The 14,187-nt window shown below is 60.6% G+C and overlaps 1 protein-coding gene across 20 annotated transcripts in view; it reads right to left on the bottom strand.

The window, feature by feature from the left end:
* Nucleotides 1–14,187, bottom strand: part of CASZ1 (castor zinc finger 1) — a 149,961-nt gene that overhangs the window by 26,907 nt on the left and 108,867 nt on the right. For 14 of the 20 annotated variants that reach the window (XM_089901420.1, XM_089901390.1, XM_089901424.1 and 11 more), the window contains one exon: nt 625–1,101. In XM_089901420.1, coding sequence (XP_089757546.1) covers nt 625–1,101 — 477 coding nt within the window. Of the gene's footprint in view, nt 1–624; nt 1,102–3,464; nt 5,785–14,187 lie in introns of those variants that run through there. The other 6 variants (XM_089901438.1, XM_089901448.1, XM_089901386.1 and 3 more) reach the window with 3 other exon arrangements.

The raw sequence follows: 14,187 nt of genomic DNA, 5'->3' as shown, positions 1-14,187 counted from the left end.
GCTTCAGGGGAAGGGGATCGGGAAGTGGGCAGGGAAGGCTCGGGACACCAGGCACAGCCTGGGAATGAGGCTGGGGAGCTGAAAAAAGACCCCAGGCCCAGAGTTCCCGTCCTAGCGGAGACGCCCTCCCTCCCCAGAGCAGAAGGAGCTCCTCATCTAAGGCCAAGCAGACACCAGAAAGGCCAGCTCTTAGCCATCTCGTGGGAGAGACGTCAGCCAGGGGACCGCGTCTGGGGCAGGTGGGTGTAACGGGATATGCTGGCTGGGTGTCGCTCCCCACATGCATGTCCAGGTACTGCGCCCCCCAATAGGCTCCTCCCTATGCAGGTGCGTGTGGACAGTCGTCTACCCACACGCCGTCCGTCCATCCGTCCCTCCATCCATCCGTCAGCCTGTCCACCAGTCCATCCGTCCATCCACTGCTTCCTGAAAGCCCACTGTGTGTTCGGCAGCCCACCCCAGCCCGGCTCACACGTCTGGGAAGCTGCCTTCTCAGGCCCTTCCCTCCTCACCCCTGCTGCCCCTGAGGGAAGAGGGCACGCTCCGTGGACACACACACCACTCCTTCCCCGCCGGGCCGCCCTCCTCGTGGGGTTATGTCCCGTCCGGGGCTTAGACACCCACCTGAAGCCTGCTTGGCACTGGGGCCACTATCATCCTTGGAGGCTGCCCCGTCCGAGTCCTTCTCCTCCATGACGCTGCCATCCTTGGGGGGCTCTTCGCCATGGTCTTCCTCGTCGCTGCAGCCCTGGGGCTGCACCATGTAGACGCCCTCGGGCGGCAGCTCCAGACCCTCCCGGGCAGTCCGCCCCAGCACGGGCGTGGGTGCCGGCTCCTCGCTGTATTCCCCGTTCACCCACTTCTCGATCACCGCCCGCCTCTTGTCCTCTTCGCTGCGGGGGGCCCGGGCCACCCCCGACTCAGGGCCACTGCGCACTTTGTCCCGGGGCCGCAGTGGGCTGTCCTCGGCCTCCGCTCCCTTCTCCACCACCACCTGGCGGCTCAGCTTGGCGCAGATGGCGTTGAGCTTCAGGCCGCCTTTGCGTTTGGCCGCCATCGCGGGCTTGCCTGCAGGCGGGTCGGGGCACCGGGTGCCTTCAGCTGCAGGGATGGAGGAGAAGGGTCAGAGGCGTGTGTGCCAGGCCCGGCCACCCACCTCGACAGCCGGGGCGGATGCCCTGCCCCCGCATCCCCCAAGCCAGAGGTCTCTCTCTCCCCAGTGACAGTTCCACCGCCCCGTCCCAAGGCCAGGGTGTGTTTGTCCCCTCACTAGACCATGAGCTCTATCCTCAGAGCCTGGCGCATACTAGGGGGTTCAGGAATATTCTGTAAACGAGCAAACGAATGAATGAACGAATGACTCTTTAAACGCAAGGGGCAGTCTTCTTCCCAGCACCTGGCTTCTGGAAACATTTCCTCCCCTTGTTTGGCCCCAGGAGGCAGGACAGACATGCCACAGGACCTGGCTCCGCCTTCTCTGCCTCGGCCAGCTCCTGCTGCCCTGGAAGGCCTGGCTGGTCCCACGAGGCCCACTTTCCAGCCCTGAGAAGCTGGGAAGGTTGGGATTCCTCAGAACCCCAGCAGGAAGCCCAGAGGCTGCAGTTACGGGGCCTAATCCCTCAACACGACAGCCCAACGCAACTGGCCGAGAACCGTTAACTAGGCTGCCCCAGCGCTAGCCACCTCCCTCACGGCTGCTGAGCGGGGGCGCCCAGGGTCCTGGGGGGTAAATGGCAAGACCACTAACCATACAGCCTGGGACCCGCCACAAAGGCCAACAAAAGTGGACACACCTCCACCTGTTTATTTGTATATCCTGTCTGTCCACCCATCCACGTAGTGAGCTCCTACTGTGCGCCAGACCCCGAGGTGGTACCAGGGGCGGGCGGCGGCCATGGCAGACAGTCTTGGCTTACACTCCCTCTGTGTGCACAGGGAGCCCCACTGAATGCTCTCAAGGCAGGGCTCCTCCGTGCGGCCCTCAATAGAGAGGTGGGCGTGGCCGAGTCTCCACACAGGTCAGAAGGCTAAGCAAGGGGACTCTGCTCCCAGATCCATGGTCAGAAGGGGCTTCACTATAATGGATCGAGACCCTAAAAACCCACACGCCTGGAACGCACTGAGAGGCTTACTCAGACAGGGATGGCCACGCCTGTGCCAGGAGCTCATCTACAAGCAGACTTGGCTTGTACACACAGATGGTTGCCCCCCGATACAGACAATGCCCAGCTGCCCCAGACCCTTGACTCGAAGCCAGCTGCCCAGGGATCCCAGCCCAGTTCCCCCAGTCCTGCAGCCCTGGCTCTGCCGGGCCCCACCCTCACCCCTAGCTGGATGCCCACTCTACCCACGTTTTTCCGCATCTCCAAGTCTGTACTGCCCACACCCAAAACTCCAAAAGCATCATCATGGGTTCCTTCTCAAAGCTCAGCAATGGGGCCCCTCATCATGCCATCCCACCCGGCCTCAGGGCCAGCCGCCAGGCTCCGTGACACCAAGTTTCCTCCAGCAGGCCTATGGGGAGCTGGCCTCACCTGGCCCCCTTTGTCCCCGGCCCTGGTGGAGAAGGGAAGGGTGGGAGTGGGGAGCCTGCTCTATTTTTACCGGGAGGTAAGCAGCCAAGTGTGTATGGCAGACGGCAAATGAATCTATAAATATTTATCCCAAGGAAGAGGGAAGCAGAAGCTCCCAGGCCTGCACTTGCTGCTGGTGACACCCCCTCCCTGGGCCCCCACCCATCCTGGAGCCTCCTGGCACTTGGGCCCACCCAGCCCCGCCCACCCGCTCCTGATCTCGGCTGTGTGCCTGCCTCAGTCCCTCACGGGCCCCCGCCAGCTGCGATGCAGCTGTGCAGCCAGGGCCCACCCCCCGCCCGCAGGCCCCTTTGCTCCGCCCATGCCCCCTACACCTGCCCTCCAGCTGCTGCTCTGCCCCAGCCCACCTGCCTTCCAGATGTTGCCCTCCCTCTGACTCTACTGCTGGTCCCAGGGGTGGCGGTGGAGAAGGGGTGTGGGCCTGGGGTGCAGGGCAGGAGGCAGAAGCAGGCCTTACTCCAAAGGGCAGATGCGTGTGAGTCTGGGGCTGCGAGCTGGGGTGTGTGTGTAAGAGCTGAGGTCCAAGGTGCCTGCCCGCCCGTCTTCCGGCCCACCCTGTGGGGCCTTCTCCCCTCCCCCTCCATCAGGGCCCTGGGACCTGCAGACTACCCCCCTCGTGGTCTGACCCCAGGCTCCCGTCCATGTAAACATTCCCTTGACTTTCTTCCCTAAAATATAAACGCCGTGGCCAGGCCTCAATGGGAGGAAGCCATCCGTCCCCGGCCCTGTCACTGCCCCTTTCATCTCCTTCCCGCCACCAGCCTGCCCGCTGCTCTATTTACACTGGACACTTCCTCTGGGAACAATACTGCCCAGGAGGCAGGCTTGGGCCGGAGGGTGGGAAGGCGCGGGGGCTGCCGTACTGCTCACCCAGGGCCGGGCTCCAGAGAGGAGGCGAGGGGCGTGGCGGCTGCAGGGATCCCAGCCAGGCCTGGGGAGAGGAGTGGGTCAGTATCTGCACGCAGGCAGCCAGCCCAGGGCTCCCCCAGCCTCCTGCCTGGGGCCCCAGTGATGCCGGATGGGCCAGGGCGAGCCCTGGGAGGTGGCACAGCACCATGGTATGGCCTGGCTTTTGGGGTCAGACAGTCGTCCTGGCTCCGGCCCCTCGCTAGCCCTGGGCCCTGGTCGAGCTTTCTCCCCGTGAAAAGGGCTGCAGGACTGTAAGATGAGACAGAGTGCTTGTCTGTGCCAAGCACAGGGCCTGACAGTCAAGGACCTGGGGAAAGGCAGCTGAGCCCTGGGAGGGGACAAACAGGCAAGTGTGGCGCCACATCTGGGCACGAGACCCCTAGACCAGGAAACGACACCTGGCCCAGAAGAGGCAGAGGGGACAGGAGAGGCTGGAGGGCTGGGCCGCGGGCAGGCTGCCTACTCAGCAACAAATGGCCCCTCGCCGGCTCCCACAGTCTGAGCCTCCCCTCCCAGGGCTCCAAACGCAACAAGCCCCCAGCAGGCAGGCAGCTCTGTCTCCAAGCTGAGTGGGTCCTGCTCAGGGTGGAGAAAGGGAGGGGCGAGAACTGGACTGTCCCTGCACCTGTTGGACACTAGCTCACGCCCTCTCACTATGATCCCATGAGGCAGGTACTGTCGTCGTCCCATATGACAGAGGAGGAGACTGATCCTGGAGCCGTGAAGACACTCCAGAGCCCGAGCTCATGAAGGTCAGGGCTCAGCAAGGTGCGGGGCCGCCACCATGTCCCCACAAAGGCTCCAGGAAGTCCCAGGCCTCCCTGTCCACCTCCTCCTCACCCTCACTCCCGGTTCCCATAACACGGAGCCCCTAAAGTGTTAACTGTGATGGTAAAATGGTGCAGCAGATTGCTACAATAAATAATTTACTGATATTTATAAATATGTAAATCAGCCAGCTTCAGAAATCGAATGAAGGGAGGGCCTCGGGAGAAGGGCCCGCTATGGCAGGAACCTCATCACTCCCTCCAAAGGCTGGGGAAGGCCGGGGCTCCTGCCAGTTCCGAGGGAGAGAGGTGGGGGCTCCTGTAGCTGCACCTGGGCCCCTCATCCCTGATCCCTGGGGACTACGGGGGTGGCTGGAATGGCCACTTCCTCGCCTGGTCAGGGCCAGGTCCTCCCCTGCCCTGGGCAGCCCGGGCTCAAGGGGACCAGAGGCTCCAGTGCCCACTGCCCATGGCTGGGTACCTCAGAGTCACTTGTCCTGCCTTGGGGGTGGGGGTTAGTCCCCAGGGGCTGGGCAGGCCTGGCAGCCCCTCCCCACCAGTGAGTAATGTGTTTTGGGGCCGGGCGGACTGTCAGCTACCAGGCTCCGGGTGCTTTATGGGCTCTGCCTGGTGGCTCTGAACTCCCTGGTAGGAAATAAAGTTCTCCCTGCGTGTCCCTTCTAAACATTTCACTCAGTGGAAACGGTGTTTAAGAAAAATGAGGACATATTTCTTCCTAAGGATGCAGTGTCCCCTTTGGGCGGCCTAATGCCCGCTGTATATCAAGAAGTGGTGAGGCAGGGGCCAGGCACCCGTCCCCTCGGGTTGGGGTGGTCTGGGCCCTTCTGCCTGCTGCCAGGCGGCTCGGGGGCCGTGGGCACCGCTGGGTCGCTCTGGTGGCCGCCCTGGCCCACACTGCCTAGAGCAATATGACAGCTGGTACCCTCTGAGCCAGCTGTTTAAAGTTGCCCAGTGCTGGGCAACTCAGAGCATCACCTCAGTGGTCCCCCAGCATCCCCATACGGCCGCTGTCCTATCCCCTGTCCTATCTCTGGGTGAGAAAGCAGAGCTCACAGAGGTTGTCAACTGTCACGGTCACCCAGAGAATGTGCCAAAGCCGGACTCCCACTGGGCTCCGATGTCTCACCATCTGAGACCCCACACATACCTCCCACAGCCTCCCAGCTAGGGTGGCAGCAGTGTTGGAGCTTCCCTGCAGCCCCTAAGAGCTTGAACCTGACAGGCCACAACCCCAGTGCTGGGGTGCTGCGCCTATGTTCAGGGTCTGGGCTGAATTCTGAGGATATGAAATGAGCAGGCGGACTGTCCCGGTTCCTGCCATGACGGACTGTTCAGTTTAGACGAGGGGGCAGACGTTCAAGTCATTACAAGCGTGATCACTGTGGTGAAAAGTCTCGGTGCCACAGGAGCCGCGAGTCTGGGAAGCAAGGAAGGGTTCCTAGAGACATCTGCTCCGGCCCTGCTCCCCACGAGCTCCCTCAGGGCCCCCCCCTCCCCCTCCCCCTCCACACAGCCCATCTCCATCTTAACAGCTCCCACCCCATCTCCCCAGCCAGGACCTGTCCCCGAGGAGAAGGGTGTCCTTCCCTCTTGGGCCCAATCCCATGCCTCGTTTTTGCAGGTGGGAGGAGTGGCCACTGCCCTTCAGGGCTCTCAGCTGGGTCCCCTGGTCCCCAACAGCTCCAAGTCGGGAAGCGGGGGGCCCAGCCGCTGGGGGCCCTCCTCGCCCCACTTTGTTTATTTATTTATTATGATTTTTTAGTCCAGTTAAAAGGTTTACTATCCAGACGCGTCTAAGTGGCCTCACTTAGCGTAAGTAACTCTATAAATCAGAGGAACTGTTAGCATCCACCACACAGGCTGGCCATCAATCTCCCCCAGGTCACAGCCAGACAGGAAGGGGAGAAAAGAAGAGTTACCGCCCAGGGGAGATTTAAAACACACACACGCACACGCACACTGCACACACAGACCGTGCGCACGCACACACGCTTGGGCGTCTCTGTATTTGTACAATCATATTATACTCATACGTGCACACGAAGAGCGGCCCGGAAACCGGCTGTGCTGTGTGTGGCATGATAACAACGCACAAATGTGGCTCCTACAGCCTGAAGGGGACACAGCCTGAGGGAGGGGTGAACCCCCGGGGCCGGGCTCTCCGTGCCTGAGCTGCCCTGCCCAGGCAAGCAGCTCTGGAGGGCGGCAAGGGGGCTCTGCAGGGTCCCCTCCCCTTCTGTGGCCCCTGCCTCTGCCAAACCCCAAGGGACCAGGCTTTCCCCTTTTGTGCGCCGGGGGCAGGGAGGTGGAGCCCAAGGACGGGGCAGGGAGGCTGTCAGCTGCAGGCCGCTGACAGGTCCTCGCCCGCCGTGCCCAAGGCTGGGCACACCCCAGACACACAGCACAGGACTCCAGTAGGGCAGCGCCGTCCAGAGGAGCAACCGGCTGCTGTGCAGAGCCCTGGAGGTGCCCAGGCAAGGCGACCTTTCCGCAGCGGCCTCAGGAATGCCTCACCTTCTCTTCGAGTAGGTGTGGCTGGATGCACACAGAGCTTGGACACAGACTCCCACCCCGTCCCCAGAGAGGCCCTGGTCCTAGAAGGCCCCACTAGGAACTGGGGTGGAGAGGCCACTCCTGGGTGCCCCTCGGCCTGTCCTGGCATCCCTCTGGGGGTCCCCAAGGCCAGGCCAGGCAGCCCGAGGGTGGAAGACCTGCCCAGGCCCACCTCCTCTCCTGCCTCGCCCCCAGGCCTCCCCAGCTCACCCGCCCGCCTGCCCACTGCATCTCCCCATGAACTCTATTTCTCTTTCCTCTCTGAAAACAACTGAGCTGTAAATACTGTTTAACCTTCTCCCCCCCTCCCCCCCCACCCCCTCCCCTCTGCACTATAAAAACACAAATATGCCATAACTCAGCCGGCCGGCCGCCCAGCCTCCAACATGCCCTGCGCCCGGGCCTCTCAGGAAGGTCATTACAAACGACTTTCCGATTCACTGCTCCTGAAATAATTTTGTGTATTAAAACCTGAATCTGCACTTTCTGGGGCCGAAAGCCTCGCTTAATTATGGCGGGTGTCCTTGGGACGGACAGTGATCCTTCACTCGCCAGCCGCACTCCAGCCCTCCGCCCGCCAGCCCGCCCCCCTCCCTGGGCCCAATCTGTTTTCAAAGTGTGTCTGTCCTTTATTAAATTGTTTTCTTTTCCACATTATCAGTTGCCATGGAGACCTCATCTCTCGGATTATTTGAATTTCATTATATCTATTGATTTGGGAGCATTTCATCTTTTTTATTGTTTTTCTGTCAATTTTCAAAACGAATAACCATCTAATTTGCGTCAGTGCTGATTATGTTTGTCCCTCAATAGAGGTCGGCAGCTGCGCTGGGGAAACAAATCAATGAAAAACCATCATAAAACTCCCCACTCCAGTCTCCAGGATGTGTGGGTGACATTCCACGCCTGCGAGAGACACACGCATCAGCTCCAAGTTCGGCTACGGTGGCGGCAGCTCCGCTCCACGTCCGCCTCCTCTGGCCTTAATATTTAATTCCGCGATTGGGGGCGTTATTAGTGGTGCTTTTATTAGTACGTGTGCCTGTGAGTGTTCGGTGGTGGGTTGGCTGTTTCACTAATTTGTGGGTGAGGCAGGGAAACCCCGGAGGAGGGCAGGGCGGACGGTGTTGGGGGTGTAGTGGGAAGCGGAGGAAAGGGGGGACGCCCTGGGGAGCGGATGGGGCTCGGGACCGGGAGGTTCGCAATGAGGGTCTGGAAAAGGGGGGACACAGCAGGGGGACCGAGCGAAGGGGAGGAAAAGAGGGAATTCAGATTGCTCACTTTGTTGGTTTTTTTTAAATAATTTATGCAATTTTAAGCATTTATGTATAAATTTTTTAATAAGCCACCCTGGAGCAGGATGGCCATTAACATCCCAACGTCCTTCTGTCCAATGGGCTGGCAGAGAGGATCAATTTCTGAGAGTACTTTCCCTTTTTTATGACATGATAAAATGCTTTTAAAGCAACTTACACAAATACGGAAAATTATTTTTCTTTTTTACCCCGTCCCCTCTCCCATTCCCTAACAGCCTTCTTATCCACCAGGGAGGGGGGTGTGCGCGCACGCACACTTGTGCTCGCGCTCTCTCTCCTTCGGGGGAGGGGGCTGGAGGGGAGGCTGGCCGGCAGAGAGCCCCAGTTCTAACTGGAACTGGCCGCCTGTCCTTCTAACAAGGGCATAAACTTTCATTACCCATGCACGCAGTCAAAGACAATTTAGGGAAACGCGCTGCTCAGAAAAGGAAAACCTCAGCGATTCGTGGCCCACGCTGCCGCTGCCATCTGGGGGGCTGCTGCCGTCTCCAGCGTGAGGGAGTGGGACCCTGAACCTCTGGCCCTGCCCAGAAGGAGGCGCGGAGGGGCCCTCGTGGGATGCAGCCAAAGAGGGAGAGGAGGGACCAGACGCAACCCTGGGAGCACCCGGCCTTGGGCAGGGGCCAGGCCCCCTGGGTCGTGCTCTCCCCCGACACCCCTTCGCTAACCCCAGACAAGCGTGGGTCCTTGAGGGCAAGCACAGGGCTCGTCATTTCTGCCACCCAGTGCTGTCGCGGAGCAGAAGCTCAGCTCTGTGCATGGATGGTCAGACAGAGGGACCAAATGAAGATGAAGTAGGAAACTGGGCCCAGATGGCCTGGGGTCCGTACAGGAGACCCACAGGTGCTGGGGAAAGGCTCCCTCTCCAGGGGTCACCTGCTTTGCAAGTGGGTCTGGGGCAGGAGTACCTCTGGGTGTAAAGGATCGGGGGCACCAGAGCGAGAGGGGATGGCCTGGCCACCATCACCCCAACCCTGGACTCGAGCCCCTAACGCCCTGAGACGGAGCCAAGCCCTTGTGAGGAAGAGGGCCTGTGCCCAGACTTGGGGACAATCCTTACTTCCATGTCCCCTTCACCTCGTAGACCCTCCTCCTGAGAGGGCTGGGGGGGTAGGTGGAGGGGCCTGAGGGGTGAGCCCTGTCCCAGGGCTGAGGGGGATGATCCTGGTTCCCAGGTGGGCCCTTCCCTGCCACTACGGGACAGCGTCCGGCCCGCTGAGACCACGCCTGGGCGGCTGGACTTTGGCAGCTTCCAAATAAGACAAACTGACATTAGGAACTTGGCCGCCCTCTAAAAAACCTCCCACTTTAAGCCAGTTACATCCCTGCCCCGGACATCAGTGTGCTCACCTGAGATGCAGGGTTGTTGAAAGGAGGACATGGGGTGACATGTCTGGCCCAGAGCCGTGCAGCATGGTGCCTGCCACCGTGCTGGATGGGGACTGTGGACAGGGTCCCCGCCTCGGTAGCAGGAAGCACTGGTCCAGCCCTGCACGGCCCTGCCTTCGTCCAGGGATCTGGGGACCCTCAGCATCCTCCTGCTTCCCCACCTGCCACAAAGCCCTACTTTCTCCTTGGGCCCTCCCACCCTGGAGCCCCCGAGCCTCTCTCACCCTGGAGCCACCCTGGAGCCTCTCCCCGAGCCTGAATGTGGGCAGCCCAGGAAGGGCCCCACGGTGTCCTAGACGCTCAGCGGCAGCAGCACGGGAGCACCCTGGTAAGGCCAGGCCACCCCCAGCCCTCGTGGGACGCAAGCGGAACAGGGCTGCACCCACCCTCCTCCTCTCTAGTGCGCAGCCCCCCCACACACACAACTGTCATTAAAATAACAAGTTTCTGTTACAATCTAAACATTCCCACATCACATAAAGGGTTATATTACACCCGAGTCACTCCCGGGCCCGTGTTTGCACAGAAAAGCTCACGGCAGGTCCCCCCTCCTGACGAAGTGACTTATTAAAGTTTAAACAGTAATTAACAGAACAATAAAAATAAAGGGATGTTTGGGGAGTCATAGCGCACACAGGGTTTTTGGCAGTGCCAGCAGTTTTTCAGTGCCCTGCGCTGGCAGCAAAATGCGACTGAGAAGCCAGGGGGCACGGAGGACCGGGCCAGCGTTGGGTCGGGGAGACTCCAGGCCTAGAGGGTGAGAAACTGAGGGCAGACGGGAAGGAGGGGATGAGGTCCGGGAAGCCCTTCTGGAGTCTGTACAGGGCCACCAGCCCCACTGGGATCCGGGGTAGCAGGGTGGGCACGGTGGAAGCGGGAGAGGAGGTCTGACACTGGCAGGAAACCCGCCGAGCCAGGTTGCGGAGGCTCTGCGATGCCAGAGTCTAGCTTGGCCCCAGGCACTTTCTGGGAGCCCAGTGCCCTGGTCACATCCAGCCAACTCCGGCATGGACCTGACTGGGGGAGGCATTGGGTACCCAGGCACCATGGGCATCACTAGACCCTGCGGTTAATGGTTCCTGGGCCTGGACCCCAGCCACTCCGGGCTTCTCTCCCAGTGGGGCAAGTACCTCTCCCTGCTCCCGTGGCCGGGGCAGTGCAATGTACACCCCTGAGAACTCTCCTCAAGCCACTGACCCCTACTAATAAGCATGAGTTGGGACTCAGGGGACAAGACTGCCCCTCTATCCTCTGGGAGGGGGAGACCAGATGGCCCAACCAATGCTGGGCCCCACCTGAAGGGGGGAAGCACCCGGCTCACTAGGCCAAGGTGGGCCCCACTGGTGGAGTCCTCCTTTGCAAAGGTCCACAGGGAGCCGGGCCCGGGGGGCTGGCCTAAGGCCAGGATGCCCTGCAACTAGCAGGCCAGGCCACTCATCCTTCCCCTCTCCCGTTCTCCCTGCACAAGTTCTGCCCAGAGGCTCAGACACCTAGGCTGGGTTTGGGGGGGTGGGGAGGGGTGGGGGGAGGCAGGGAGGAGCCTCGGGGAAAGGAGGGGCTCCACCTGGACGAGGCCAGTACGCTCACTACTTTTCCCTCAAAGCCTCGGGGGCTAGAGAAGAAGGGACAGCAGGAATGCTTAGTGGCAAACCAACGCACGTGTTTTATCTCATGCCAGCCAGGTGATGGGCACCAAGGTACCGCCGGGCTGGCCTTAGACTTACCAGCTCCCCAAGCTGCCCTCTCACTTCTTCCTTCTCCCAGACTCCCTGGGCCCCAGCTGTCATAGGCTACGTTGGTGGGGTGCTCTCCCAGGGCCGTGCTCTGACCTTGCAACCCAGAAGCCATGGCCAGCCTTGCTGCCCTCGCCTGTCCTTCCTCTCCAAGGAGAGCCTCTGTAAAATCAGTGTTCTCTCCTCACCACAGAACGTTAGTTCCCAAAAGTGTTTTTTCAGTATAGCATCCCCAACTCAGGTTCTCCCAAGTAGGGCAGAGCAAAGGGTGTGACACAGGGACACCGCGAGGACCATGCCGGTGCCCTCCACCTTCCTCTTGGCCTTCTCCCATCTCTCTCAGTGCCAACCTGCCCGGGCCTGCCCGGGGATCCTAGTTCTGCCGTAGCCTCCCTCTACCCTGGTGCCTGCCGTTGGCATCCTGGCCCAGCGTCAAGTCCAGAAGCCAGCCCCTGGCCCAGGCAAGCAGCCCCACCAGATCCCTGGCACAGGTTCCCCTGCTCTTTCCTCCACATCACAGCTGCAGGGGCTGACGTGAGCAGCTGCAAGCCACGCGTGGAGGTGAGACGCTGGGCCGAGGCCAGAGGCTCTCTCTAACCTTGTGTCTCCTAGGATCTGGTTCCTGGGCAGCTGGTGGGCACAGAGGGCAGGAACTCGCTTTGGCTGGGCCTCCATGGTGCCCGCCCATGCCACTGCCTCTCAGCAAGGCCCCTGCAGGCACAGCCGGCCAGGGGAGCACAAGGCCCCAAGGACCTGGGATCTGGGCACAAACTTTGCTTCAAAGACATAGAGAAGAGCCAGCAGCTTTCCTTTCCCTCTTTTCCAGGCAGAGCTCTTTGAGGCTCCACCCCCTGCCCCAAGATAAGGGACCCTTGGTGAGGGGAGGGTAGAGGGTCAGGCAGAGAGAGCTCAGGAAGGGGGCAGGCGATGCTTCCCAAGCAGCCAGCTGCTCTGCTTGGGAGCCAGGCTGCGAAGGAGAACGACAGGAGCTCCAACGCCCTCGCCAGAGGAGGCTGACTGAGCCACACGGTGCCCAAGGTTGGGGGGGGTGGGCAGGGAAGGTGTGCTGGGGGTTGGGAGAAGGACTGGCGGAAGGCGGGGCCCCAAGGAGGGCAGGTGGGGACAGAGGCCTTCTAACTGGTATGCTCGAAGGTGGGCAAACTGGGAGCAGGCCACTCATCCTAACCTGCTGTTTCCAGAACCCCCAACTTCTCCCCTGCCCCCCACGGCACGGCAAGGAGCTCTGGCTGGACAAGGAGCTCCTGCGGGTGGCAGCTGTCAGGGTGGTGGCCGTCCCAGATCCGTACAGAACTTTAGAACTGGAAGGGGTTTGAGGCCCGAGAGGTTGAGAGACTTGTTGAAAGCCCAGGTCACTCACGCGTCAGGACCAAGCAAATCCAGAGGCCCATTTCCTGACCTAGGCCCTGTCATGACCAGCAGATCAAATTGCTCCACGTCTGTGTCTTAAAAGGGAATTTTCTGTGACCTTGGAGACCGCTCCAGGGCCCATCAGCCCCAAACACCCCATGGATTCCCCCTGCTGGAGAGGCTTCAAGCCCCACATTTGCCCAGCTGGGCAAGGACCCCAAATGGTTCTGAACAAGCACCCCGAGGGTGCAGGGCCTGGGATTCAGGCTCCTCAGCTCTCCCAGGGAAGCACAAGTGGCATCTGGCTCTATGACCTGGCTTACCCCCGGAAATGAGTAGGACACGTGGGTGGCTGACCATGTGGGAGGGAGTGCCTGGGCACATGGAGGGCGCTCCGGTGTTGGCGGGAGGGGCTTCCTCTTTCAGGGACTGAGACCCCCAGAACTTGGGAGCTGTGCCCTGAAGGGAAGACAGGGCAAGCGCTATTCTGGGATTAGAGGAAGGGCCTGGGAGAGGCAGGCCCCGGGCAGGTAAGCACAGCCTCCAGGAGCCCCAGGAAAGAAGGCGGGGATGGCAGCAGGTGGCAGAGAGGTGCTATGGATGACACCGCTACCCCACCCTCCCTACAGCCCATCTCCACAATCCCCTTGCTGAGGCCAATGACGATGACATGAGGGGCCTAATTTAGGAGTATTTTTAAAACTGTGGCCCTGGTGGAGGGGTTTAGCAGTTGTCAGCCATCTGGAGTAAGGAATTACTGTCACCTCCCTGATCCTATAGTCCCTAAACCCAAAGCTGGCTACGGCTCAAGGGGGGAGGCAGCAGGTGGGTGGGGGACGGGGCCCATTCCAGGGCGGGGCTTCCCACAGGCCAGGAAGCACCTTCCCTCACCCTCAGAGGGGGCCTGAGGCCGGGGGAAGGGGGCCGGAGAGCCCCGTGTCCTCTGTGCCCACGCGGGCTCTCCCACCCGCTCACGCACGCTCACTCCCTGGGCCATGCTGGCTCGCGCAGGGGCCGTCAGGTAAATTAGATCTGAAAGCTGACAATTTCTGACCATATTTCCTTGATTATTTCAAACAAATGCACAGCAGCCGCTGTAAGGAGATTAAAGTGACATAAACGTCCCGAGTGGGAGGGGGGAGGGCAGAGGATTCAGGTCACCCCCATCCGTCCCCCGCCTGACAGACGCTATATCGCTATCCAATCCAATAAAAAATCCCCCCCTTTTGCTTTAATTAATTTTACAGCTAGCTTGCTTAATTACTTTCAATCAAAATCCTCCTGCCATCGCAAAATTAGAGATGGTTGAGCTCCATTAGCCTAAATTCTTCATTTCCATATAGAAAAGAGGCTGTCTGCATAGCCAGCCTGGGCCCCTGGCAGGACAGACGCCCATGTGCCCGCCCGCTGCCAGCCAGCCCACTCCTGGCTTCTGCTCCACGGCTATCTCTGGCCTATGCATTTCCCCTCATTCTCCTCCATTCTTGCTCCTTGGGCCGAAAGAGGTGAGGTCTAGAAGAGGTACACTCCCCCGCTG

This window comes from Delphinapterus leucas, chromosome 1, assembly GCF_059928025.1.
Source record: "Delphinapterus leucas isolate spDelLeu-1000000601 "Yukka" chromosome 1, BTC_Dleu_Yukka2, whole genome shotgun sequence".
NCBI lineage: Eukaryota > Metazoa > Chordata > Mammalia > Artiodactyla > Monodontidae > Delphinapterus > Delphinapterus leucas.
The sequence above is the reverse complement of the archived record's forward strand: the minus strand, read 5'-3'. Positions and strand labels throughout refer to the sequence as shown.